Here is a 27,841-nt window from a genome sequence, read left to right as displayed (position 1 = left end):
TTCGTTTATTAAAGCCTCAGTTACGTTCACTACTCGTCTTGTGTGCTTTGATGGCACATCAGAATGTTGTTCATGATTTTGGTTTGGATCATTTAAAACGGTGGGAGAACTGGGAACCGGAACTGAAAGCTTTAAAGTTTTAAATGGGGAGTTCAGGAAAGACAGACATGACTGTGGGAGATGACAACAGGTTCATGAGATCGTAAAGGGAAGGTTAGTGATTGTTGAAAGCATGGCGCGGTTGAGGTGGAGGCTTTTGCTTGAGAAAAGTTGTTGGTTTTGAGAAGGGGAGGATCATCCGTAAAAGAAGGGAGCCCGTTTACAATCCAGCTCGTATGGGAGCCAGAAAGAAATTTGGTATAAAATTGGAAAATGTAGAAGGTCTGGCTGCATCTGTGGAAACAAAAACAGAATTAACCTTTCAAGTCTGTGTGACCCTTCGGATTCAAAACGTTGACTCTGTTTCTCTCTCCACAGATGCTGTCAGGCCTTTCAGGCAATTTCTGCTTTTGTTTCAGATTCCAGCAACCACAGCACTTTGCTTTTTGTTTGAGGGAAGTTTGGTGTTCAGGAATTTAATGGGAATGGGGCAAGGAAACAGAGGTCCCAAAATCGATGTGAACTTGGAAAAGGTGCATGATTGATATCGATCCTGGACAATGGTTCGAGAATTTAAAGCATCATCAAATTAATCAGCCATAGGAGTGTTACAGAGCTGGAGCAATGGAAGTTGGGGATACACAAGAGGCCAGGGGCAAGGAGATCTTGGAGGATTATATAAGATTAAATGTGAGAGAGTTAGCATAGACAGCAGGGAATTTTATTTTGATAGAGGGAGCTCTCATCAAAGGATTGATTTTATTGCTCGTCTGGAGAATAAGGTCGAGCACACAGTGGTTGGGAATGGCAGAAATCAGTGTTGCGATTCTATTTCACTGAGTGGATGTTTCTGATTCTGGATGAGCAGCACTGGAAATGTGAGCACCTTAGAACCTGGTTGTGTGTCAGTGCTACTTACTGACTGCTCGACTGAGTGGCTGAAGGAGGCACGGGGGAGCAGCTGCCGAAGTACTCCACCTCCAGGTTGAACGTTGTTGGGATGGCGCTGTTGTTGGTGATCAGTAGCTGCCTCTTCACTCTGCCGTTCACCATCATGTCATTGAAGTCCAGAACTACCTCACCACTGTGTAAAGAAGACCGTGTGGGGTTAAGATTGCATTGTATGAAAACTGCACAGGTTTGGCAAGTTAAGAACAAAAAAAGTGGTGGTTGTAGTGGTTGTAGTCACGTGGGTAGGGTTTACCTCTCCTTGTAGCTGCCGGCAGGAAGGCTGTAAGTGACATTCAGGTCCATTGGTTTAGCCAATATCTCCAGTAGAAGTGGCTCTTTCATATCCTCTACTGTGCATGAGAGTATTACACCGCTCAGTTCATGCTGAAAGGAAGCATCACATTACTCAAGGCATAGCATTTGTTCTAATATCTGGAGGTAGAACATATATACCAGACAATTGAATTAAAGCCGAATTCAATCCAATTATATATGTACCTTAAAATCCAACACACAGGTTGCTGTCCTACATGGGTTTTTATAGCCATGAACCTGAGGTTATCAATAGGCTTGCCAATCTTCTAGGAGTCTTCAGGAATTGAAGATTAATCTCCAAGACAGTAGGGGGAGCAATACCCCGGAGGACTTTTAAAATCTTTCAACATTTTTGGTTGTTAGTTATGTCATGTGAGAGTACCTTTAAGAAATGGGTGTTTATAAATGGGTGTGTATGTAAATATCTGTAGTGAGAGTACCTTTAAGAAATGGGTGTTTACTACTGCAGTGATGTCAGAGAGTGGGTGGAGCTGGGCTGTCTGTCAGTTTTTTACTTTTGTTTTAGGCTGTTTGCTGCAGGGTGTGTTTTAGTTTCGTTTTCATAGTTGGATAGCTGCAGTCACAGTCAGAAGGTGTATTAGAGTCTCTCTCTGTAATCTAAAGACTGTAAATCGATCCTGGTGATTTAAAACTAATAACAGTAGTGACTTTAACCTGATGTGCTTCTGGTAAAAGGTGTTTTAAGTCGTATGGATGTTAAAAAGGAAAGCTTAAAAGGTTTACTTAGTGTTGTAGTCTTTGGGGGTTGTATTTGAATTAATGGTTGCTAAGATGTTCACTGTATGTTTTTAAAAAGTTAACTTGAGTTCATAGAATAAACATTGTTTTGCTTTAAAAAATACTTTTCCATTTCTGCTGTATCACACCTGTAGAGTGGGCCGTGTGCTCCCCATACCACAATTTAGTAAAAGTTGTGGGTCAGGTGAACTCCATGATGCACTTTGGGGTTCTCTAAACCCTGGCCCATAACAGTTATAAAACTGAGGGTGTTGGGGAACATTGTAGTTGTGAAACTGATGTTCAAGTTAATGAAAAGTCTGTCTATTTTACAATGTGGGAAGGTACAACAGCGGGAGAATGGACATGTCGGGCGATCAATGAGGGAAGTGCGAAGGGGCGAGACCATTGGATGAAGAAGGTCATGCGGGTTTCATTGGATAACTCTTTTAAAGAGCTGGAACAGGCATAATTGCAACACCATAAACCCCTTATTAAATACCTCAAGTTAACGGCATTTGCTAATGCTGACTCTGATGTTTTACTGCACTCACCATGCTAAAAGTTGTTAATTCCACACACACCTCCGCCTCTTCATTTGGTCCCAAAGTGCAACTTCCTGGGTTGGCGGTGACTCTACATTGATGTGCCTCACTTTCATGCAGCTTATTAACAAAGATAGACACAAAATCAAATGAGTATTATCAAGGCAACAACTAGCATTTATATAACTCTTCCCGCATTGAAGAAAATTCCAGAGTGGCTCGCTGTAAACTGCAGGGATATTGGTGGACTGATAGTCAAAGAGGTAAGCTCCAAAAAAGGGAGAGAGGTAATAAGGATACTGTGGTTGTGGAAGACAGTTCCAAAAGATAGGGGCTCAAATTGGCACAGAGGGTGCAACCTGGGATGTAGGGTTCAGTGAAGATTGGACAAGAAGGATTGAAACAAAGATAGTGATCTTAAAACTAATGTGCTGCAGAGATGAGGCTGTCAGTGGTGCTTGGTAAGGACAATTTATTGGTATGTGGAAGTTTGTAAAAAGTCCAAGGGTATTTCACAGGAGTATTATCAAACAAACATGGATACTGAGCCACAAAAGGAGCTATTAGGGTCGATGACAGAAAGTTGAGTCAAAGAGTTAGGTTTTAAGGGGCGAAGAGAGGCAAAGAGGAGAAATTTGGGAGGGTAGTTCCAGAACTTAGAGCCTCACAGCTGACAGCTGCTGTCGGTGGAGGTTTATAGAGCTGGAAGAGGTGACAGATGGTAGTGAGACACAATGCGATGGAGGAATTTGAAAGCAAGGAATAGAATTGTAATGTCAAGGTATTGCTTAGCCAAGAGTCTATGCAGGTCTGAGAGCACAAATGTGATGGATGAGTGGGATTTGGTGTGAGTTAGGATATGGGCAGCAGAGCTTTGGATGGTCTTAAGTTATAGAGAACTCTCTCCTCGTAATAATGAATATTTACATTCAGGGTAAATCGATAAGTTCAGGGTAAATCAATAAGTTCACTTCTAATCAAGATAATTAGGGACGACAAAGGTGATACAACCCATCTTATCTTGCTTCACCCAACTGGAATGGCCACTGGATCAAGGAAAGCTGAACGTCACCTGACCACCCACTAGCCCAAAACAAAAGAACATGGCGCAACGTCCTATTTGGCCCTGATTACAGTCTCCGAACAGAAAGTGGGAATAGCCTCTTGTGGTCAAAACTAAATGGATATAACTGGTTATGCCAAAAATTTTGAAAGGAAAGTTTGGTGATAATATGTATGATAATTGAAAGCAGTGCCCGATCAGGTTTGTGTGAACTGCTTGATGAGGTGGCTCAACTCTATCAAACCGCCTCCCACAATCCGGCATTGTGTTATCAATAAATGCATTGAGACATCATAAATTAAAAGTATTGGTGCACTTCCCCGGGATTGCATTGTTAGAATGAAACTACAATTGTTTGCCTCTGCGCACAGGATTTTTCTCAGACCTACCTCTCCCCAGGTGTATTTCCCTGGCAGTAGCGTCTGGTTGAAGAGTCGCACCGTCTCCTGCGCTGGGATCCCAATGTAGACATCTTTGAAAGTGATAGCGCAGGACAGCAGGCACACCTTCACCTCCTGGACTTCAGCCTGCACTGCAATATGACTGGTGAGAGAAACAGCATTTCTAAAACCTTTTGCTGCATATTACAGCATTTCCAAATGCTGTTGTTTGGGTAGGACATTAAACTGATACCTTGTCTGCCCTTCAGGTGGATCTAAAAGATCCCGTGGCACTATTCTGGAGAAGGGCAGGAGAGTGTTATCCCTGGTGTCCTGGCCAATATTTATCAAGCGGCACAGTGGTCAGCACTGCTGCCTTACAGCGCCAGGGACCCGGGTTCAATTCCAGCCTCTGGTGAATGTGTGGAGTTTGCACTTTCTTCCCGTGTGAGCGTGGGTTTCCTCCGGGTGCTCCAATTTCCTCCCACAGTCCAAAGATATGCAGGTTAGGTGGATTGGCCATGAGAAATTGTCCCTTAGTGTTCCCGTACCAGCCTCCCCGAACAGGCGCCGGAATGTGGCGACTAGGGGCTTTTCACAGTAACTTCATTTGAAGCCTACTTGTGACAATAAGCGATTTTCATTAGGGGCTGGTTTAGCACACTGGGCTAAATCGCTGGCTTTTAAAGCAGACCAAGGCAGGCCAGCAGCACGGTTCAATTCCCATACCCGCCTCCCTGAACAGGCGCCGGAATGTGGCGACTAGGGGCTTTTCACAGTAACTTTATTTGAAGCCTACTTGTGACAATAAGCGATTTTCATTTCATTTCAGAGATGTGCAGGTTAGGTTAAGGGGTTATTGGGATAAGGTGGGGAAGTGCGCACAGGTGGAGTGCTCTGTCAGAGGGTCGGAGCAGACTGAATGGCCTCCTCTGCTCTGCACTGTAGGGATTCTATGATCATTCAAACGGATTATCTGGTCATTATCACGTTGTTGTTTGTGGGAGCTTATTATACATAAATTGGCTGCCATTTTCCCAACATTATACGACAACTGCTTCATCCCAGGATTCAATGTAATGAACTTCTCTGAACTGCCTCCAATGCAAGTATATCCTTCATTAAATAAGGAGACCAGCATTGTATACAGTAGTCTCACCAATGTCCTGTATAGTTAAAGCAAAACTTCCCCATTTATCCCCCTTACAATGAAGGCCAACATTTCATTTGCTTTCCTAATTACCTGCTGTACCTGCATGCTAGCTTTTTCTATATTCCATCTAAATCCTCTGTACTGCAGTGTTCTGTCATTTCTTTCCATTTAAATAATAATCTTTTATTCTTCCTATCAACCACACATCTTGCCAAGTTACTCTATCTGCCAACTTTCTCCCCACTCACTTAACCTATCTATATCCTTCGCAACCTCTTTGGGCAGAATGCCCTCCTCCATGTTTGGTGGTTGGGGTAATTTCATCAGGCATCAGCTTAGTTTGTGGGTCCTGCCAGCTTCCTGCCTCTGTCCTGATTAAGTCCATGGCGAGTAGGCCCATGGATGGCTTTCCTGCCCCGGCTGCCAATTGATACCCTTAAGCAAGAAATTAATTCCCACTTAGGAGTATCATCCCATCACCACTGATATGAAGCCAGCGGCAGGTGGGGGGCTCACTATGCGGGCAGTATGGCTAGCAAAACTGCACGTGCGGTTGATTATGGGGGTTGTCCCTCATTCAAAGGCACTCATTGCCTGACTGAAAGACGCATAATGGGAAGAGGGAGACCTGTTGAGAGCTACCCCTAGACCCTTGCCGCTCACCCCCTCTACAACCTCCACCCCATGATCTCCCAGCCACCATCACGCACCTGTGCCCTGTGTCCATCGGTGATTCTAAGCCTCACCTGGGTGCCATAGCGGCAGCAACCATCACTACCCCAGTGGTGCTGCCCTTAACTAAAGTTGTGGGCTTCTGATTGACTGACACTCTTGATGGGTGGGCCTTCTGCCCCTGGGGTCCTCTGTCTGAGTGACACTTAATAAAGCAGACTTCCCTGTATTTCACTGTCACTGGGTCAAAATCCTGGAACTCTCTCCATAACAGCACTGTGGGTGTACCGACTGCAACGGTTAAAGAAGGCAGCTCTCAAGGGCAATCAGGGATGGGCAATAAATGCTGGCCGAGCCAACGATGGCCAGATCCTATGTGTACATTTTTTAAAAAGCTTTCCCGAACAGTGGCACGAGAGGTTTTCTTGCTGGTTCTATAGCCGGCAGGCAAAACTCCCACTGCCTCCATTATATAGCAGACTTTTTTTGTCCTCCTCACAACTTGCTTTTACACCTATCTTTGTATCATCAGCATTTTTGACCCAATACAGTATGTCCCTTCATCCCAATAATTAATATAGATCGTAAATAGCTGAGGCGCCTGCTCCGATCCCTGTTTGCCGATGTGAAAATAACCTATTTATCCCAACTATTTGTTTCCTACCAATTAGTAATAATAATAATCTTTTATTGCCACAAGTATGAAATTACTGTGAAAATCCCTGAGTCGCCACATTCCACGCCTGTTCGGGGAGGCTGGTACGGGAATTGAACCCGCGCTGCTGGCCTTGTTCTGCATTACAAATCAGCTGTCTAGCCCACTGAGCTAAACCAGACCTCCCCCATCCATGCTCCCATATTACCCCCAACATCATGAGCTTCTACCTTGTGTGGTTACCTTTTACATGGCACCATATTTGAAATACCAAATGCACTACATCTACTGGTTCTCCTTTATCCACGCAGGAAACTGTGGAGGAAGCTGATTAGCCCTGTTTACCTTGTACTTCCGTTTTCTACTTTCAACTCGAGAACAGTCTTCAGGCTTTGACATTTGGTTGGTGTAAACATGATGGTCACACAGTCCTCGGCGAGTGGTAGCAGTTCTCCACTGCATGGATCAAAGGTAAACTGAGAGACCTGCAATCATACAATGGGTTTGTGTCACACATCTCGAACATTTATGTACGTAAAAAGGAAATGATTATCAGACTATTGGAAAACAGCAGGGAAGTGGCACTCATTGAATAGTTCTTTCAAAGAGGTGGCACAAGTATGATAGGCTGAATGGCCTCCTTTGCTGCAAGAATCCATGAATACATTTGTGCTTATTCATAGAATCATAGAATTTACAGTGCAAAATTCACATTCGGCCCATCGAGTCGACACCGGCCCTTTGAAAGAGCACCCTACACAAGCCCACACCTCCACCCAATCCCTGTAACCCAGTAACCCCACCCCACTTTTTGTTTTGGACGCTAAGGGCAATTTAGCGTGGCCAAACCACCCAACCTGTCCATCTTTGGACTGTGGGAGGAAACTGGAGCACCCGGTGTAAACCCACGCAGACACGGGAAGAACTTGCAGACTCCACACAGACAGTGACCCAAGCCCAGAATCGAACCTGCGTTCCTGGTGCTGTGATGCAACAGTGCTAACCACTGGGCTACCATGCTGCCTATAGGTTGTCTCCTTCTTATCCTGGGTTCAAAGGCATTCCTTCATCTCACAGGGATTGATCCCATTGACAGGAAACCTGGAAATCCGGTTATACAGTAGCATCGTAGCAATAGGAACAGGTGTAGGCCATTCGGCCCTCTCATACCTGATCTGCACCACAACATCAGTAATCTCCTTGCCTCCATATCTCTACATAGAATCGTAGAATCCCGACAGTGGAGAAGAGGCCATTCGGCCCATCCTGTCTAAACAGATCCTCTGAAAGAGCACACTAACTAGGCCGGCTCCCTGACCCTATCCCTGTAACACCATAGCCCCACCTAACATTTGGACGCTATGGAGCAATTTATCATAACCAATCCACCTAAACTGCACATCTTTGGATTGTGGAAGAAAACCGGAGCACCCGAAGGAAATCTGCACAGATACTGGGAGAACGCGCAAACTCCACACAGATAGTCACTCGAGGTCGGAACTGAATCTGGGTCCCTGGCGCTGTGAGGCAGCAGTGCTAACCACATTTTGACAGTCTTACCTAACAAAAATCTATCGATTTCAGTTTTGACATTTTCAGTTGACCTCCGGCACCCACTTCAGAGGGAGAGAGTTCCCAATTTCCACTACCCTTTGTGTGAACAATTGCTCATAACGTGTTTTTCGGCGGCGGAGGCAGCCCAGCAGTCACACACACTTCTCGCCTTGCCGTTGTCAACAGGACTTCCCGTTGACAGCACCCCTCATCACCAGGAAATCCGAGGAGGGGGTGCGCCATCAGTGGGGCTGGTTCGTAATTTATACCTGTGGTGCTTCACATCCCATCCCCTTGATGCAGGACAATGTGGATAAATGTGAGGTTATCCGCTTTGGTAGCAAAAATAGGAAGGCTGATTATTATTTGAATGGGTGTAAGTTGAGAGAGGTGGATACTCAGCGAGACCTTGGTGTCCCCGTGCATCATCGCTGAAAGTAAGCGCGTAGGTACAGCAAGCAGTTAAGAATGTAAATGGTATGTTGGCCTTCATAGCGAGAGGATTTGAGTATAGGAATAGGGATGTTTTACTGCAATTGCATAGGGCATTAGTGAGGCCACACCCGGAGTATTGTGGGCAGTTTTGGTGTCCTTATCTGAGGAAGGATGTTCTTGCTATGGAGGGAGTGCAGCGAAGGTTTACCAGGCTGATTCCTGGGATGGCGCGACTGTCATATGGGGAGAAACTACATTAGTTAAGATTATATTCATTGGAGTTTCGAAGAGTGAGAGGGGATCTCATAGAAACTTACAAAATTCTTATAGGATTGGACAGGGTAGATTCAGAAAGAATGTTCCCGATGGTGGGGGAGTCCAGAACTAGGAGTTATAGTTTGAGGATAAGGGTAAACCTTTTAGGACTGAGGTGAGGAGAAATTTCTTCACCCAGAGAGCGGTGAATCTGTGGAATTCACTGCCATAGAAAGTAGTTGAGACCAAAACGTTGTGTAATTTCAAGAAGGAATTAGATTTAGCTCTTGGGGCTGAAGGGTTACGGGGGGAAGGCGGGATCAGGGTATTGATCGTGATGATCAGCCATGATCATAATGAATGGTGGAGCAGGCTCGAAGGGCCGAATGGCCTCCACCTGCTTCTATTTTGTATGTTTCTCCTACCAGCAAAAATGGGATATACCAGGACCGAGGTGGGACTTCGGAGCTGTATCCCATGCGTCATTGTTAAAGGGCCGTGCCTCCGTTACATTCCAAAGCTGTCCTTACCTCTTCATTCTGTTCCCTCAGGCACTCTGGACTCTCCTGGAAATGCCACAAGGCTGAAAGCTGGCATGTGTTCTTGATCTGAATGGTGGAAATAGCCCTGGTTCCCAACCTTATCAGGCAAAAATCCAAGGAAGCAAGGTCAATACACACCTGGGGACCCTGAAACAGCAACACAAGCATTAAATAACATTAAATGGCACAGCGATGTACATATTATCGTCAGTGAGGTCTTGCTGACGTTCACCTCTCTTGTTAGAGCCAGGGATTATATGCTTACAGTGAACAGAAAAGTGGAGGTCTTTAGGCAACTTTAGATTTACGAGGGTGCTACCAGGATTTGATGGAGGAGTTATAAGGAGAGGCTGGGACTTTTTCCCCTGGAGCGTAGAAGGCTTAGGGGTGATCTCACAGAGGTCTATAAAATAATGAGCAGCATTGATAAGGTAGATAGTCAACATCTTATCCCAAAGGTAGAGGAGTCTAGAACTAGAGGGCATAGGTTTAAGGTGAGAGGGGAGAGATACAAAAGAGACCAGAGGGGAAATTTCTTCACACAGAGGGCGGTGAGCATCTGGAACAGGCTGCCAGGGGCAGTGGTAGAGGCGGGTACAATTTTTCCTTTAAAAAATACAGTTGGACAGTTACATGGGCAGGGTGGGTATAGAGGGATATGGGCCAAATGCGGGCAAGTGGGACTAGCTTAGTGATAGAAACTGGGCGGCATGGACAAGCTGGGCCGAAGGGCCTGTTTCATGTTGGAAACATCTATGACTCCCATCAGAAACAATCTTACTTTTCCTGAAATGAAAACAGAAAATGTTGGACAAACCCAGCAGGTCTGGCAGCATCTGTGGAGAGAGAAACAGGGTGAACGTTTCAGACCTCAATTCGCCTCTAAATTCAACTTGTTATTATTGCATCTGCTTAGGCCCTCCTCTCCTGATACTGTGAAAGGGTGACAGCACAAATCACGGGTTGAAATTGGGACCACCCTTGACTGCATGGTTGAACAACAGCCACCTGCCTTCATATAGCACCTATAATATGGTAACAGGGTCCCTCGGGTATGATTCTCAAAACAAAACGACTTGCCAAATATTAGGACATATGGCCAGAGTGGTAGGTTTTAAGATGCAGCTTAAAAGAGAAGAGAGAGGTGGCGAGCACGGGGGAGGGAATTCCAGAGCCTGGGCAGCTTAAGGTGGGGGGGGGGAAATTAATTGGCGATACACAAAGGGGCCAGTACACCAGTTCCTCCTAGTTCCACACTCAAGTAAATAAAACATCATTCACTCATCTCTTGGGCGTCAAACTCAAAGAGCTACCTGCAAAGGGTGCTAGCTTCCTGGCTATGGCCTTGGAGAATAATGTGGCCATGTGCCAATCAAACTTAAGAATAGTCCTGAAACAGGTGTCATTTCTAGAGGCGACTGTTCAAACTTTCAGCTGGTCTCCCACATTCTACCCCCTGTAACATATCATCCAAAGCTCTGCTGGCTGTATCTCGCCTCACACCAAATTCCTTACCCTGTGCTTGCTGACCTGCACCAGCACCACAACAGGCCATGTCTTGATTTTAAAACACCCACCCTAGTTTTCCAATCCCACCCTGGCCGTGCCAATCTCCAGCTCCGTAATCCGCTCCAGTCTCACAACCCTATCTGTGCTTCTCTAATTCTGGCCTCATGTGCATCCCTTATGTTAATTGCTCCACCATGGGCCGCCGTGCTTTCGGTTGCCTGGGCCCCAAACTCTGGAATACCCTCCCTGCACCTCTTCGCCTCTCCGTCTGGTTTTCACGCTTCAAGAAACTCCTTAAAACCTCCCTCTTTGACCGAGCATCTGGTCATCTGATCGAATATCTCCATATGTGGCTGGGTGTCATGTTTATAATGTGAAGGAATATTTTATTGCACGAGAGGTACCATAAATAAATGTATAAATATAAGCTGCTGTTGTTGTTATGCCCCACAGCAGACAGATTATTTAGCCAAAGGGATAGTGTGGAGGGTTCATGCTTCTACTTTATAATTTGGTAGCACACTGACCACAAAGGTTGCCTCCACATAAAGGACCACTGGCTCTTCCTGACATCTGATGTGACACTGTAGACGGTAGTTCATTTTCTCCGGCTTGCCTCCAGTAAGCAACAGTTCCAGGTCACAGTAATCATTGGGCTCTGTAAAGAATGCAGAAAGCTCCAGTCAGACATTTTTTTTTTAAAAAAGCAAGAGCTTGGAACTCGTTGAAGATTAAATGACCAAAACCACCAAGATATAAAAATAGATAACCTGCATTTACGGTACAGTTTTTCACAATCTCCACAGCCAAAGAAGTCCTTTTGAAGTGTCGGTCCTGTTGCAGTTGAACACATGGCAGTCCATATGTGCACAACAAGCTCCCAGTAACAGCAATGGAATAATGACCAAAGCATCTGCTTTAGCAATGTAGGTGCTCCGTTTTCTAAAGTATCTGCTGAGAATATTCTGGTATATTTCTTGCACAATGTGCTAGGAAGTAGCATTGGAGGGTGCTTAACAAACAACCACAGTACAAAAAACAATAGAGTACAAAGAACAGTAATCAAAAAACAGCCGCCGACATCCGTCCCTCCAGGGCCCGCTATTTAACCCCCTACTCTATCCCCAGCCCCCCCCCCCCCACCCCCCCGCTGACGATTAATTCCTCGCGAAGAAGTCAATGAATGGTTGCCAGCTCCAGGCGAGCCCTGACACCGACCCTCTCAAGGCGAACTTGATCTTTTCCAGGCCGAGAAAGCTCGCCATGTCGGTTAACCAGGCCTCTGACTTCGGAGGCCTAGACTCCCTCCAAGCCAGGAGTATCCGTCGTCAAGGGTCGCCATTTCCACCCTTGTCTTCAATACCCTGGACATGACATCCGCGAACCCCCGCCAATATCCCCTAAGTTTTGGGCATGCCCAGAACATGTGGACATGGTTCGCTGGTCCGCCCGCACACCTGACACACTTGTCTTCCACCCCAAAAAATCTACTCATCCGGGTCGCTGTCATGTGCGCCCGGTGCACCACCTTAAACTGGATCAAGCTGAGCCTGGCATATGTAGCGGTCACGTTGACCCCGCTCAGAGCCTCCACCCATAGGCCATCCTCCATCTCACCCCCCAGTTCCCCCTCCCACTTACGCTTCAGCTCCTCTGTATGTGTCTCCTCCGCCCCCATTAATTCTTTGTAGATGTCCGAGATGCTCCCCTCCCCCACCCAGCCCCTCGACACTACCCTATCTTGAATCCCTCTTAGTGGCAGGAGTGGGAAGGATGATACCTGCCTGCGCAGAAAGTCCCGCACTTGTAGATATCTGAAATCATTCCCTGCTGCCAACCCAAACTTCTCCTCCAACGCCCTCAAGCTGGGGAAGCTCCCCTCCAGAAACAGGTCCCCCATCTTCTCAATCGTTGATTGGGGGGGTTTAAACTAATGCAGCAGGGGCATGGGAACCTGGATTGTAGTTTTAGGGTAAGGGAGAATGAGAGTATATAGGTCAGGAGCACAGATTTGACGTCGCAGGAGGGGGCCAGTGTTCAGGTAGGTGGTTTGAAGTGTGTCTACTTCAATGCCAGGAGTATACGAAACAAGGTAGGGGAACTGGCAGCATGGGTTGGTACCTGGGACTTCGATGTTGTGGCCATTTCGGAGACATGGATAGAGCAGGGACAGGAATGGATGTTGCATGTTCCGGGGTTTAGGTGTTTTAGTAAGCTCAGAGAAGGAGGCAAAAGAGGGGGAGGTGTGGCGCTGCTAGTCAAGAGCAGTATTACGGTGGCGGAGAGGATGCTAGATGGGGACTCTTCTTCCGAGGTAGTATGGGCTGAAGTTAGAAACAGGAAAGGAGAGGTCACCCTGTTGGGAGTTTTTTATAGGCCTCCTAATAGTTCTAGGGATGTAGAGGAAAGGATGGCGAAGATGATTCTGGATATGAGTGAAAGTAACAGGGTAGTCATTATGGGAGACTTTAACTTTCCAAATATTGACTGGAAAAGATATAGTTCGAGTACAATAGATGGGTCATTTTTTGTACAGTGTGTGCAGGAGGGTTTCCTGAAACAATATGTTGACAGGCCAACAAGAGGCGAGGCCACGTTGGATTTGGTTTTGGGTAATGAACCAGGCCAGGTGTTGGATTTGGAGGTAGGAGAGCACTTTGGGGACAGTGACCGCAATTCGGTGACGTTTACGTTAATGGTGGAAAGGGATAAGTATACACCGCAGGGCAAGAGTTATAGCTGGGGGAAGGGCAATTATGATGCCATTAGACGTGACTTGGGGGGGATAAGGTGGAGAAGTAGGCTGCAAGTGTTGGGCACACTGGATAAGTGGGGCTTGTTCAAGGATCAGCTACTGCGTGTTCTTGATAAGTATGTACCGGTCAGACAGGGAGGAAGGCGTCGAGCGAGGGAACCGTGGTTTACCAAGGAAGTGGAATCTCTTGTTAAGAGGAAGAAGGAAGCCTATGTGAAGATGAGGTGTGAAGTTTCGGTTGGGGTGATGGATAGTTACAAGGTAGCGAGGAAGGATCTAAAGAGAGAGCTAAGACGAGCAAGGAGGGGACATGAGAAGTATTTGGCAGGAAGGATCAAGGAAAACCCAAAAGCTTTCTATAGGTATGTCAGGAATAAGCGAATGACTAGGGAAAGAGTAGGACCAGTCAAGGACAGGGATGGAAAATTGTGTGTGGAGTCTGAAGAGATAGGCGAGATACTAAATGAATATTTTTCGTCAGTATTCACTCAGGAAAAAGATAATGTTGTGGAGGAGAATGCTGAGCCCCAGGCTAATAGAATAGATGGCATTGAGGTACGTAGGGAAGAGGTGTTGGCAATTCTGGACAGGCTGAAAATAGATAAGTCCCCGGGACCTGATGGGATTTATCCTAGGATTCTCTGGGAGGCCAGGGAAGAGATTGCTGGACCTTTGGCTTTGATTTTTATGTCATCATTGGCTACAGGAATAGTGCCAGAGGACTGGAGGACAGCAAATGTGGTCCCTTTGTTCAAAAAGGGGAGCAGAGACAACCCCGGCAACTATAGACTGGTGAGCCTCACGTCTGTAGTGGGTAAAGTCTTGGAGGGGACTATAAGAGACAAGATTTATAATCATCTAGATAGGAATAATATGATCAGGGATAGTCAGCATGGCTTTGTGAAGGGTAGGTCATGCCTCACAAACCTTATTGAGTTCTTTGAGAAGGTGACTGAACAGGTAGACGAGGGTAGAGCAGTTGATGTGGTGTATATGGATTTCAGCAAAGCGTTTGATAAGGTTCCCCACGGTAGGCTATTGCAAAAAATACGAAGGCTGGGGATTGAGGGTGATTTAGAGATGTGGATCAGAAATTGGCTAGCTGAAAGAAGACAGAGGGTGGTGGTTGATGGGAAATGTTCAGAATGGAGTACAGTCACAAGTGGAGTACCACAAGGATCTGTTCTGGAACCGTTGCTGTTTGTCATTTTTATCAATGACCTAGAGGAAGGCGCAGAAGGGTGGGTGAGTAAATTTGCAGACGATACTAAAGTTGGTGGTGTTGTCGATAGTGTGGAAGGATGTAGCAGGTTACAGAGGGATATAGATAAGCTGCAGAGCTGGGCTGAGAGGTGGCAAATGGAGTTTAATGTAGAGAAGTGTGAGGTGATTCACTTTGGAAGGAATAACAGGAATGCGGAATATTTGGCTAATGGTAAAGTTCTTGAAAGTGTGGATGAGCAGAGGGATCTAGGTGTCCATGTACATAGATCCCTGAAAGTTGCCACCCAGGTTGATAGGGTTGTGAAGAAGGCCTATGGAGTGTTGGCCTTTATTGGTAGAGGGATTGAGTTCCGGAGTCGGGAGGTCATGTTGCAGCTGTACAGAACTCTGGTACGGCCGCATTTGGAGTATTGCGTACAGTTCTGGTCACCGCATTATAGGAAGGACGTGGAGGCTTTGGAGCGGGTGCAGAGGAGATTTACCAGGATGTTGCCTGGTATGGAGGGAAAATCTTATGAGGAAAGGCTGATGGACTTGAGGTTGTTTTCGTTGGAGAGAAGAAGGTTAAGAGGAGACTTAATAGAGGCATACAAAATGATCAGGGGGTTGGATAGGGTGGACAGTGAGAGCCTTCTCCCGCGGATGGATATGGCTGGCACGAGGGGACATAACTTTAAACTGAGGGGTAATAGATATAAGACAGAGGTCAGAGGTAGGTTCTTTACGCAAAGTGTAGTGAGGCCGTGGAATGCCCTACCTGCTACAGTAGTGAACTCGCCAACATTGAGGGCATTTAAAAGTTTATTGGATAAACATATGGATGATAATGGCATAGTGTAGGTTAGATGGCTTTTGTTTCGGTGCAACATCGTGGGCCGACGGGCCTGTACTGCGCTGTATTGTTCTATGTTCTAATCCCCGCCCTTTGCCATACCCAAAATCCCCCATCTAGGCTCCCCGGAGTGAACCGATGATTGTTGCATATTGGGGACCAAACCGACGCCCTCACTGCACCAACAGATCTCCTCCATTGACCCCAGATCCTCAGGGCCGCCACCACCACGGGGCTGGTGGAATATCTCGCCGGCGGGAACGGCAAAGGTGCCGTTATCAGCGCCCCTAAGCTGGTGCCCCTGCATGAGGCCGCTTCCATCCGCTCCCAAGCCGCCCCCGTCCCCACCACCCACTTCGTATCATCACAATTTTGGCCGCCCAGTAATAATTACTAAAATGTGGCAGGGCAAGCCCACCCCCCCCTCCCCCGCCGATTCCTCTCGAGCATCCCCTTTTTCACCCGTGGAGACTTACCCACCCAAACAAAGCCCAAAATGATTTTGTTGATCCTCTTAAAGAAGGACCGCGGGATGAAAATCGGGAGGCATTGGAACATAAATAAAAATCTCGGCAATATCGTCATCTTAACCGTCAGCACCCTCTCCGCCAGTGATAGCGGGAGCGCATCCCATCTCCGAAACTCGCCCCATATCTGCTCAACCAGCCGGGACAAGTTCAACTTGTGTAACCGGCCCCAGTCATGCGCCACTTGTATCCCCAGATACCTAAAGTTGTCCCTCACTAACCTAAACAGTAGCCCTCCCAGCCGACTCTCCTGGCCTCTTGCCTGTACAACATACATCTCACTCTTCGTCATATTCAGTTTGTATCCCGAAAACCGGCCAAATTCCCCCAGAATCGTCATAATCTCCCTCATCCCTGCCCCTGGATCCGCCACATATAGGAGTAAATCATCCGCATACAGTGATACCCTATGCTTCCCCCCCCCCTCTCCAGCCCCTAGAAGCTCTCAGAGCAATTGCCAGCGGCTCTATGGCTACCGCAAACAGCAGCGGGGAGAGGAGGCATCCCTGTCTTGTCCCCCGGTACAGCCTAAAATAGTCCGAGGTCGCCTTGTTTGTCCTTCCGGAGCCTGGTACAGCAGCCTGACCCAGTCGATAAAGCCCCTACCAAACCCAAAGCGTCCCAACACCTCCCAGAAATAGTCCCACTCTACCCGGTCAAACGCCTTCTCTGCATCCATGGCCACAACTACCTCTACCTCCCTGCCCTCCGGGGGCATCATAATCACGTTAAGCAACCTTCTAATATTGGCCACCAACTGCCTACCCTTGACAAATTCGGTTTGGTCCTCCATAATCACCTCCGGCACACAATCTCCAATCCTGGAGGCCAACACTTTGGCCAACAACTTCGCGTCCACATTAAGCAACGAGATCAGCCTGTAGGACCCACACAGCTCCGGGTTTTTGTCCCACTTCAATATTAACGAGATGGTGGCCTGTGACATCGTCGGGGGCTGCACCCCTCTATCCCTCACCTCGTTAAAAACCTTAACCAGCAACGGCCCTAATATCCCCGAAAATTTCTTGTACAATTCTACCGGGAACCCATCCGGCCCCGGAGCTTTGCCCGACTGCATTGCCTTCAAGCTCTCAGATATTTCTTCGGACCTAATCGGAGCCCCCAACCCACCCACCAGCTCCCTGCCCACCCTTCGGAAAGTCAGCCCATCCAAAAAGCGTTTCAACCCCGAGGGGGGCACCGAGTGGTAAAGTCCGCTATAAAAATCCCTGAACGCCCTATTTAGCCCAGCCGAATTCCCTACCAGGTTCCCATCTCTGTCGACCACCTTATCGATTCCCCTGGCCGCCTCCCTCTTCCTCAACTGCTGAGCCAGCATTCTGCTGGCCTTCTCCCCATATTCATACAGCGGCCCCCTCGTCTTTCTTAGCTGCTCCACTGCCTTGCCCGTGGACAGTACCCCAAACTCTGCCTGCAGCCTCCGGCACTCCCTTAACAGTTCCACCCCTGGGGTCACCGCATACCTCCTATCTACCCATAGGATCTCCTTGATCAGTCGGTCCGTCTCTGCCCTATCCGTCCTATCTCTATGTGCTCGAATTGAAATCAACTCCCCTCTCACCACTGCCTTCAGCGCCTCCCAGACCACCGCTGCTGAGACTTCCCCATGCCATTGATCTGCAGGTAGTCCAGCACAGTTTCTTACTCTCTCACACACCGCCTCATCCGCCAACAGGCCCACGTCCAATCGCCACTGCGGGCGCTGGAAGCTCTCCTCACTAACCTGCAGTTCCACCCAGTGTGGGGCATGGTCCGAGACAGTGATGGCCGAGTACCCCGTGTCCACCACCCCCGCCAGCAGATCCTTACTCAAACTGAAAAAGTTGATCCGGGAATACACTCTGTGTACATGCGAGTAGAAAGACAACTCCTTAGCCGTCGGCTGTCTAAATCTCTATGGGTCGATCCCCCCCCATCTGCTCCATGAACCCTATCAACTCCTTTGCCACCGCTGGCACCTTCCCCGTTCTCGAACAATACCGGTCCAGCCTGGGTCAATAACCGTCTTAAAATCCCCTCCCATCACCAGCTTGTGCGAGTCCAAATCCGGTATCTTCCCCAGTACCCTCCTAATGAAATCAACATCGTCCTAGTTTGGCGCGTAGACGTTGACCAATACCACCTTCCTCCCCTCCAGCTTACCGCTCACCATGACATAATGGACCCCCCCCGTCCGAAACAATACTGCCCGCCTGGAACTGCACCCGCTTATTAATTAAAACCGCCACCCCTCATCTTAGTATCCAGCCCCGAATGGAAGACCTGACTGATCAAACCCTTCCTCAGCTTGATCCGCCACTTTCAGGTGCGTCTCTTGCAGCATCACCACGTCCGCCTTCAGAGCCCTCGAATGCGTGAACACACGGGGCCTCTTGACAGGCCCATTCAGCCCTCTAACATTCCAGGTGATCAGCCTGGTTGGGGGGCACCCCGCCCCACGCCCATGCGTCGTGCCGCCAACTGCCTGCCTCCAGGCAGCCCCCACCCTCGACCTCCTCTCCATCCCCAGACCCAAGTCCCTCCCAGCAGAATAACTGCCCCCCCCTCGCAACATCACTCTATAGCCCAACCCCTGCCCTGTATTGAACCAGTATACACCCCCTACTGTGCTTCCATGAACTAGCTCACTTAGCTAGTCTGGTGGCCCTCGCCTCCGGCGCCACAAAGTCTCCACCTATTGTTCCCTACTGCCCTCCCCCCGCCCATCGAAACCACTTCCCTCATCAAACCAAGACCGAACAATCTCCTAATTACCATAGGAGACAGCCCAAAACAGACAGACCCCCACAGCACACCCCTCAATAGTGCAAATTAAAATAATACGAAATAAAACATAGAAAGCCCCCACCAACCACCCCCCTCAAAACACCCCCAAAAAAACAACGACCGAATATCTTTTACTCCCCGTCTTCACCCAAACTTCAAGGACAAACTAAAAAAAGGAAGGACAACAATCAAACCATATATACATCGTTCAAAAAAGAAAAAAGAGAAAAACGCTGCCAAGTCCAAAAAAGTCCTCAGTTCTGCGCCAGACCCTTCTTCTTGGCAAAGTCCATCGCCTCTTCGGGCAACTCGAAGTAGAGGTGCTGCTCCTCATGAGTGACCCAGAGGCGCGCCGGGTAGTGGAGCCCAAATTTCACTTTCCTCTTAAACAGGATTTCCTTCACTTGCTTGAAGCCTGCCCTCCTTCTGGCCACCTCCACACTCAGGTCCTGATAGACGCGCAATATACTGTTGTCCCACTTGCAGCTCCTAGTACGTTTGGCCCACTGGAGGACACACTCCTTATCTAAAAATCTGTGGAACCGCACCTCCATCGCCCTTGGGGGGACTCCGGCCGTGGCTTCCTCGCCATCGCCCTGTACGCCCTGTCCACCTCCAGCGGCCGGGGAAAAGCCCCCTCCCCCAGATGCTTCTGGAACATATTTACCACAAAAGCGCCGGCATCAGCCCCCTCAGGGAGACCGACAATTCTCTAATTCTGTCGGCGCGCACTGTTCTCCAGCTCTTCCACTTTTTCTAACTGCCTCTTCTGCTGATCCTTCAGCAACCCCACTTCCAGCTCCACCACCGTTTGGTGCTCCTCCTGGTCCGCCAGCGCTTTCTCCAACTCCTGGATCGTCCGATCCTGGGCATCCAGCCTGCGTTCCAGCCGATCGATCGACTCCTTTATTGGGTCGAGACAATCTCGTTTCTGTCTGGCGAAGCCCTCTTGGATGACCTGCATCAGCTCCTCCATCGATGGCTGGGCCGTTGCAGCAGGGGTCCGAACCTCGGCCATGTTAACTTTAGTAGCCACTTCTATCCAGCCCTTGCTTATCTTTCTGTTTCTTCCTTTACAGTCCCTTGGGGTTCTCCGTTCCATACACCACTGTGTCCTCACTTGTCCGCACTTTCCAAATCAAGACTCAAAACCACGAGAAAGTCGGGGAAAAAGGTCCAAAAGCCCGGCCAGAGCGGGAGCCACCAAGTATGCCACCTACTCCCTCATAGCCACCACCGGAAGTCTGGAGGGTGCTTTTATGAGGGTCAGTACGGATTTGTTGGACTGAATGACTTTCTGCACTGTTGGGATTCTATGATTTAGCAGGGCTGTAAGGTGGACAATATGGAATTAACTTCAATGGAAAAGGTATCACATTGTGGTGTATAATAGGCAGCTAAATGAGTTTCACTCATTTCACACCATCACCCAGTGAAACTCTCTCTCTTTGCCTTTTTCTAATTCAAGAACCACCACCTAAAAGCACTGCAGGATTTCAACTCTATAAAATAGACCATATGATAGAGGTTGGATAAACTCGGATTGTTTTCACTAGGACGGTGCAGGTTGAAGAGCGACCTAGCACAGTGGTTAGAACTGTTGTTTCACAGTGCTAGGGACCCGGGTTCCATTCCCGGCTTGGGTCACTGTCTGTGCGGAGTCTGCACTGTCTCCCCGTGTCTGCGTGGGGGTTTCCTCCGGGTGCTCCGGTTTCCTCCCACAAGTCCTGAAAGACGTGTTTCTTAGGTGAATTGGACATTCTGAATTGTTTCTCACTGTACCCGAACGGGCGCCAGAGTGTGGCGACTAGGGGATTTTCACAGTAACTTCATTGCAGTGTTAATGTAAGCCTCTATTCAATAGAGAACTCACCAGGAAGGGTCCAAATTCAATTGCCAAATAGTGCTCAAACAAGCAAATGCAAATTTTCATTCATACAAAAGCTAATTAGACACCTTTCAACAAAACAGCATCTTTGGGAAGCAGCATCAGAATAATTGGAGGCATGGCCTGGATTTCCCTCCCCCTCCGCAGCATGTTCTGCAGCGGCAGAGGGCGGCTCACCAGTGGCTGGCAGCAGCATCTTCTGATCCCGCAGCGGGGGTGCCCCGCCGTTGGGACTGTAAGATCCCGCCAGCGTGAACGGACAGAAAATCCCACTCATAATGTAGAATCACAGAATGGTAACAACATAGAAGGAGAATATGTCTGCGGCGTCTCTCTGCCAGAGCAACTCAGTTAGTCCTACTCCCTGTGGCTCTGAAAATCCTTTATTTTTAGATGACGGTAATGCCGCTGCTCTTGTGTTCTCGCTCCTTACACTGCTGCTGCTCTGTGTTCCCCTCTTTATATTTAGGCTTCATCACCAATGAAGCAGCTGGTTGAAGTTGCTTTTAATTCTATTCATGTCATGTAAAGTTTTAAAAAACAACTGATGGATATCTAAGGAAGAAGAATTTATCGAAATATCTGCATCTTCACTCCTTAGTGCACCTTCATGAACCCTGGCCGACAAAAATCCACCTATCTCAGTTTGTACTTTTCTAACTGGCCCTCGACCTCAATGACTTTCCAGTGGAGAGAATTCTGGATTCCCACTGCTCTTTGGGTGAAGACGTGTTTTCTGTCACCGCCCCCGAATGACATTTTGCCTGGATTCGTCCACCAAGGGAAATATTTTGTCTCCATCTACCTTACATTACAAATCCTTACATTATCTCAAACACCTTGATTAGATCACCCCATAATCTCCTGCAGGTTGTTCAGTGGAATGGGTTAAAGTGTGTCTGTTTCAATGCAGGAGTGTCAGGAATAAGGGAGATGAACTTAGAGCATGGATGAGTACTTGGAACTACGATGTTGTGGCCATTACGGAGACATGGATTTCACAGGGGCAGGAATGGTTGTTAGATGTTCCGGGGTTCAGAGATTTTAAGAAGAATAGGGAGGGAGGTAAAAGAGGAGGGGGAGTAGCACTGTTAATTAGGGAGTGCAACACAGCTGCAGAAAAGGAGGTAGTCGAGGAGGGTTTGTCTACTGAGTCAGTATGGGTGGAAGTCAGAAACAAGAAAGGAGCAGTCACTTTATTGAGAGTTTTCTATAGACCCCCCAACAGCAGCAGAGAGATAGAGGAACAGATTGGGCAGCAGATCTTGGAAAAGTGCAGAAGTAACAGAGTTGTTGTCATGGGTGACTTCAACTTCCCTAATATTGACTGGAACTTCCTTACTGTAAATGGTTTGGATGGTGTGTACAGGAAGGATTCCTGACTCATTATGTAGATAGGCCGACTAGGGGGGAGGCCATATTGAATTTAGTGCTCGGCAACGAACCAGGCCAGGTGTCAGATGTCTCGGTGGGAGAGCATTTCGTTGACAGTGACCACAACTCCTTGACCTTTACCATAGTCATGGAGCGGGATAGGAACAGACAGTATACCATAGTCATGGAGAGTGATAGGAACAGACAGTATACCATAGTCATGGAGAGGGATAGGAACACACAGTATGGGAAGGTATTTAATTGGGGAGGGGAAATTATACTGCTTTTAGACAGGAGCTGAGGAGCATAAATTGGGAACAGATGTTCTCAGGGAAATGCACATCAGTAATGTGGTGGTTGTTTAAGGAGCACTTGCTGCGAGTGCTGAATAGTTTTGTCCCACTGAGACGAGGAAGGAATGGTAAGATGAAAGAGCCTTGGATGACAAGAGGAGTGGAGCTTCCAGTCAAGAGGAAGAAGGAAGCTTACATAAGGTTGAGGAAGCAAGGATCTGGTACGGCTCCAGAGGGTTACAAGGTAGCCAGGAAGGAGCTCAAAAATGGACTTAGGAGAGCTAGAAGAAGGCATGAAAAAGCCCCGGCGGGAAGGATTAGGGAAAACCCCAAGGCATTATACACTTAGTGAGACATAAGAGGATGATCAGAGTGAGAGTAGGGCCAATCAAGGATAGTGGAGGGAACTTGTGCCTGGCGTCTGAGGAGATAGGGGAGGCCCTAAATGAATATTTTGCTTCAGTATTCTAGAGAGAGGGACCTTGTTGCTCATGAGAACAGTGTGAACTTGGTTAATAGGCTCAAACAGGTTCATATTAAGAAGGAGGATGTGCTGGAAATTTTGAAAAGCATCAGGATAGATAAGTCCCCTGGGCCTGACGGGATATACCCAAGGTTACTACGGGAAGCGAGGGAGGAGATTGCTGCGCCGTTGGCGATGATCTTCACTGGAGTAGTACCAGATGATTGGAGGGAGACAAATGTTGCTCCCCTGTACAAGAAAGGGAATAGGGAAATCCCTGGGAATTACAGACCAGTCAGTCTTGCGTCTATGGTGAGCAAAATATTGGAAAGGTTTCTGAGAGATAGGATTTATGATTATTTTGAAAAACAATAGTTGAATTAAAGATAGTCAGCATGGCTTGTGAGGGGCAGGTCACAAGCCTCATTGAATTCTTTGAGGATGTGACGAGACACATTGATGAAGGTTGGGCAGTGGATGTGGTGTACATGGATTTCAGTAAGGCATTTGATAAGGCTCATTCAGAAAGTTAGGAGGCATGGGATACAGGGAAATTTGGCTGTCTGGATACAGAATTGGTTGGCCGAAAGAAGACAGCGAGTGGTAGTGGATGGAATGTATTCCGCCTGGAGGTCGATGACCAGTGGTGTCCCACAGGAATCTGTTCTGGGACCTCTGCTCTTTGTGGTTTTTATAAATGACTTGGATGAGGAAGTGGAAGGGTGGGATAGTAAGTTTGCCGATGACACGAAGGTTGGTGGAGTTGTAGATAGTGTCGAGGGCTGTTGCAGGTTACAACAGGACATTGACAAGGTGCAGAGCTGGGCTGAAAAGTGGCATATGGAGTTCAACCTAGATAAATGTGAAGTGATTCATTTTGTAAGGTCGAATTTGAATGCTGAATACAGGGATAAAGGCAGGATTCTTGGAAGTGTGGAGGAACAGAGGGATCTTGGGGTTCGCATACATAGATCCCTCAAAGTTGCCACACAGGTTGATAGGGTTGTTAAGAAGGCATAAGGTGTGTTGGCTTTCATTAACAGGGGGATTGAGTTTAAGCGCGGTTTTGCTACAGTTTATAAAACACTGGTTAGACCATTGTGTCCAGTTCTGGTCGCCTCATTATAGGAAGGATGTGGATGCTTTGGAGAGGGTGCAGATGAGATTTACCAGGATGCTGCCTGGACTGGAGGGCGTGTTTTATGGAGAAAGGTTGAGGGAGCTAGGGCTTTTCTCACTGGAGTGAAGAAGGCAGAGAGGTGATTTGATAGAGGTGTACAAGGTGATGAGAGGCATGGATAGAGTGGGTAGCCAGAGACTTTTCCCCAGGGTGGAAATGGCTGTCACGAGGGGACATAATTTTAAGGTAATTGGAGGAAGGTATAGGGGAGATGACAGAGGCATCTTTACACACAGTGGTGAGTGCGTGGAATGCACTGCCAGCAGAGGTGGTGGAGTCAGAGTCATTAGGTACATTTAAGCGACTCTTAGACGGGTACATGGACAGCAGTAAATTGAAGGGCTGTAGGTTAGGTTGATCTTAGATTAGGATAAATGGTCGGCACAACATAGTGGGCTGAAAGGCCTGTACTGTGCTGTACTGTTCTCTGTAAGTGCGTTCATAAAGTTGTCAAACAGGTTGAGTGCACCAATGGCTGGCGGGAAGTGCGGGAGAGACTTCTGGTCAGCCACACTTGATGTGGTGCGGTGCCCCTCCAGCTATAAGCCCATAGTGACAGACTAGCGACCTGCTGCGGGAATTACTAGCAATGGGAATAGGTGAAAGTCTGCCTTAGTGCAACTACTAGGTGTGGAAAGAGAATTGGAATTGGAATAATCTTCTATACTCATGGTGCGGCACGGCGGCACAGTGGTTAGCACTACTGCCTCACAGCGCCAGGGTCCCGGGTTCAATTCTGACCTTGGGTGATTGTCTGTGCGGAGTTTGTACGTTCTCCCAGTGTCTCCGTGGGTTTCCTCCAGGTGCTCCGGTTTGCTCCCATAGTCCAAAGATGTGCAGGTTAGGTGGGCTGGCCATGATAAATTGCCCTTAGTGTCCACCTCCATTCCGAGGCACTCACCTGCTTCAAGAAGACCATCATCATACCGGTGTCAAAGAAGAACCAGGCAACGTGCCTCACTGACTACCGTTTGGTGGCCTTGACATCTATCATTATGAAGTGGTTCGAGAAGTTGGTCATGAGTCACATCAGCTCCTTGCTCCCAGAATGCAATGATCCACTGGAATTTGCATACCGCCACAACCACAGCAAACACCATCTCCCTGGCCCTACACTCATCCCAAGAGCATCTCAACAACAAGGACTCCTACATCAGACTCCTATTCATTGACTACAGCTCTGCCTTCAACACCATAATCCCAGCCAAGCTCATATCCAAACTCCAAACCTAGGACTTGGCTCCTCCCTCTGCAACTGGATCCTCGACTTCCTGACCCATAGACCACAATCAGTAAGAATAAACAACACCTCCTCCATAATAGTCCTCAATACCGGGGCTCCGCAAGGCTGCGTACTTAGCCCCCCTACTACACTTCCTATACACACACGACTGTGTGGCAAAATGTGACTCCAACTCCATCTACAAGTTTGCTGACGATACGACCATAGTGGGCCGGATCTCGAACAACGATGAGTCCGAATACAGGAGGGAGATAGAGAACCTAGTGGAGTGGTGTAGCGACAACAATCTCTCCCTCAATGCCAGCAAAACTAAAGAGCTGGTCATTGACTTCAGGAAGCAAAGTACTGTACACACCCCTGTGAGCATCAACGGGGCCGAGGTGGAGATGGCTAGCAGCTTCAAATTCCTAGGTGTGCACATCTCCAAAAATCTGTCCTCGTCCACCCACATCGACGCTACCACCAAGAAAGCACAACAGCGTCTATACTTCCTCAGGAAACTAAGGAAATTCAGCATGTCCACATTGACTCTCACTAATTTTTACAGATGCACCATAGAAAGCATCCTATCTGGCTGCATCACAGCCTGGTATGGCAACTGCTCGGCCCAAAACTGTAAGAAACTACAGCCCAGTCCATCACACGAGCCCACCTCCCATCCATTGACTCTATCTGCACCTCCCGCTGCCTTGGGAAAGCGGACAGCATAATCAAAGACCCCTCCCACCCAGGTTATTCTCTCTTCCAATGCCCGTGTCTATGTATTTACATTGTGTATCTATCGTATGTCCTATTTTTTTTCATGTATGTAACGATCTGTCTGGACTGTACGCAGAACAATACCTTTCACTGCACCTCGGTACACGTAACAATAAACCCAAATCCAAAACCAAAAAGGTTAGGTGAGGTTAGGGTTAGGGCGGAGTTGGCCTGGATAGGATGCTCTTTCGGAGGGTCGTGCAGACTCGATGGGGCGGCTGGCCTCCTTCTGCACTGTAGGAACGCTATGATAAAATGATTTATGAAAAGTTTAAGACAAAATGCAGAGTGAAGTAGACTTTTCATTTTTATTCTGCAAATGAAGGAGTCCTGCATTTTGAATGTAGTGTCATTATTTCTATGCTGAGATGCTCAGAATTCTCCTGTCATTTTATGCTTTATTTTAATTATTGCCTGTTATTATATCTTGAATTATGGTGACTTGTTTTATTTGAATCGTCATTTTTCAAGAAATCAAATCAAAGCAATTACCTATTGATCCACAAGGTGGCAGTACCTCCAGGAAATGAGAGTCGTGTATACTCTCCCAGTCAAAGTGGATGGTAGATGAGCTATTGTTCCAAATCTGCAGATAACAGAAAATTAATGCATTTGTTGTGAATTACCTAGGAATGAATAGGATTGTGTTGGGTAAACTGATGGACCATTCAGGTTACCGTCAACATATAGAGCATAGAATGGTAGAGAGGAGACATCTTTGATATCTTGGTCCATGGTTTACTGAACTTCAAATGCATATCTAAGTATTGTTTTTTTAATGCGACAAGGGATTTTGCTCTACTCCCCTTTTCGGACACTGCCCGTGTGTGAAAACGCCCTCCTCAAGTCCACGCTATTAATTTTTTAAATCAATGCCCATGTTTTTGACATCTCTGTTCACAGAAATCAGTCCTTCCTGTTCACTGGTGCTCCAAAGACACGAGTTCAGTTCCCACCACGGCACTGGGCGAAGATAAATCCAATTGATTAATAAATCTGGAATAAAATGCTAATCTCATTAATATTAATTAATTACTGCCAGTCTCATTAATGGGCGGCATGGTAGCACAGTGGTTAGCACTGCTGCTTCACAACGCCAGGGACCCGGGTTCGATTCCCGGCTTAGGTCACTGTCTGTGCGGAGTCTGCACGTTCTCCCCACTCCCTGCGTGGGTTTCCTCCGGGTGCTCCGGTTTCCTCCCACAAGTCCCGAAAGACGTGCTGTTAGGTAATTTGGACATTCTGAATTCTCCCTCAGTGTACCCGAACATGTGCCGGAATGTGGCGACTAGGGACTTTTCACAGTAACTTCATTGCAGTGTTAATGTGAGCCTGCTTGTGATACTAATAAAGATTATTATTATTATTGTTATTATTATTAATAAGAAATTACCGGATTGTTACTAAGAACCTAGCTGGTTCGCTAATGTCCTTTAGGGAGGAAAATCTGCCGTCCTTTCCAAATCTGGCCTACGTGTGACTCCAGATCCACAGCAACATGGTTGCCTCTTAGCAAGCCACTCAGTTCCAACTTGCGTTCTTGTGTTCTTATGCCAAACCTTTTCCCTTCCTCCGTGGACACTGGCTGGTTTGCTGAGCTTTCCAGCATTGGCAACGGGGGTTCCGTTATACCCCCACCAGCGGGCAGCC

General features: G+C 47.6%; 1 protein-coding gene across 5 annotated transcripts in view; it reads right to left on the bottom strand.

Annotated features, from left to right (window-relative positions):
• The window catches only part of dlec1 (DLEC1 cilia and flagella associated protein), a 259,108-nt gene that overhangs the window by 87,908 nt on the left and 143,359 nt on the right, over window positions 1-27,841 (bottom strand). For all 5 annotated transcript variants that reach the window (XM_072508068.1, XM_072508073.1, XM_072508072.1 and 2 more), the window contains 8 exons: window positions 26,684-26,777; window positions 11,394-11,524; window positions 9,346-9,504; window positions 6,917-7,056; window positions 4,101-4,254; window positions 2,658-2,768; window positions 1,304-1,434; window positions 1,019-1,183 (listed from right to left, as the gene is read on the bottom strand). In XM_072508068.1, coding sequence (XP_072364169.1) covers window positions 1,019-1,183; window positions 1,304-1,434; window positions 2,658-2,768; window positions 4,101-4,254; window positions 6,917-7,056; window positions 9,346-9,504; window positions 11,394-11,524; window positions 26,684-26,777 — 1,085 coding nt within the window. The remainder of the gene's footprint in view (window positions 1-1,018; window positions 1,184-1,303; window positions 1,435-2,657; window positions 2,769-4,100; window positions 4,255-6,916; window positions 7,057-9,345; window positions 9,505-11,393; window positions 11,525-26,683; window positions 26,778-27,841) is intronic.

This window comes from Scyliorhinus torazame, chromosome 6 (genome assembly GCF_047496885.1).
Source record: "Scyliorhinus torazame isolate Kashiwa2021f chromosome 6, sScyTor2.1, whole genome shotgun sequence".
Taxonomy (NCBI): domain Eukaryota; kingdom Metazoa; phylum Chordata; class Chondrichthyes; order Carcharhiniformes; family Scyliorhinidae; genus Scyliorhinus; species Scyliorhinus torazame.
This window is presented reverse-complemented; position numbering and strand designations above follow the sequence as displayed.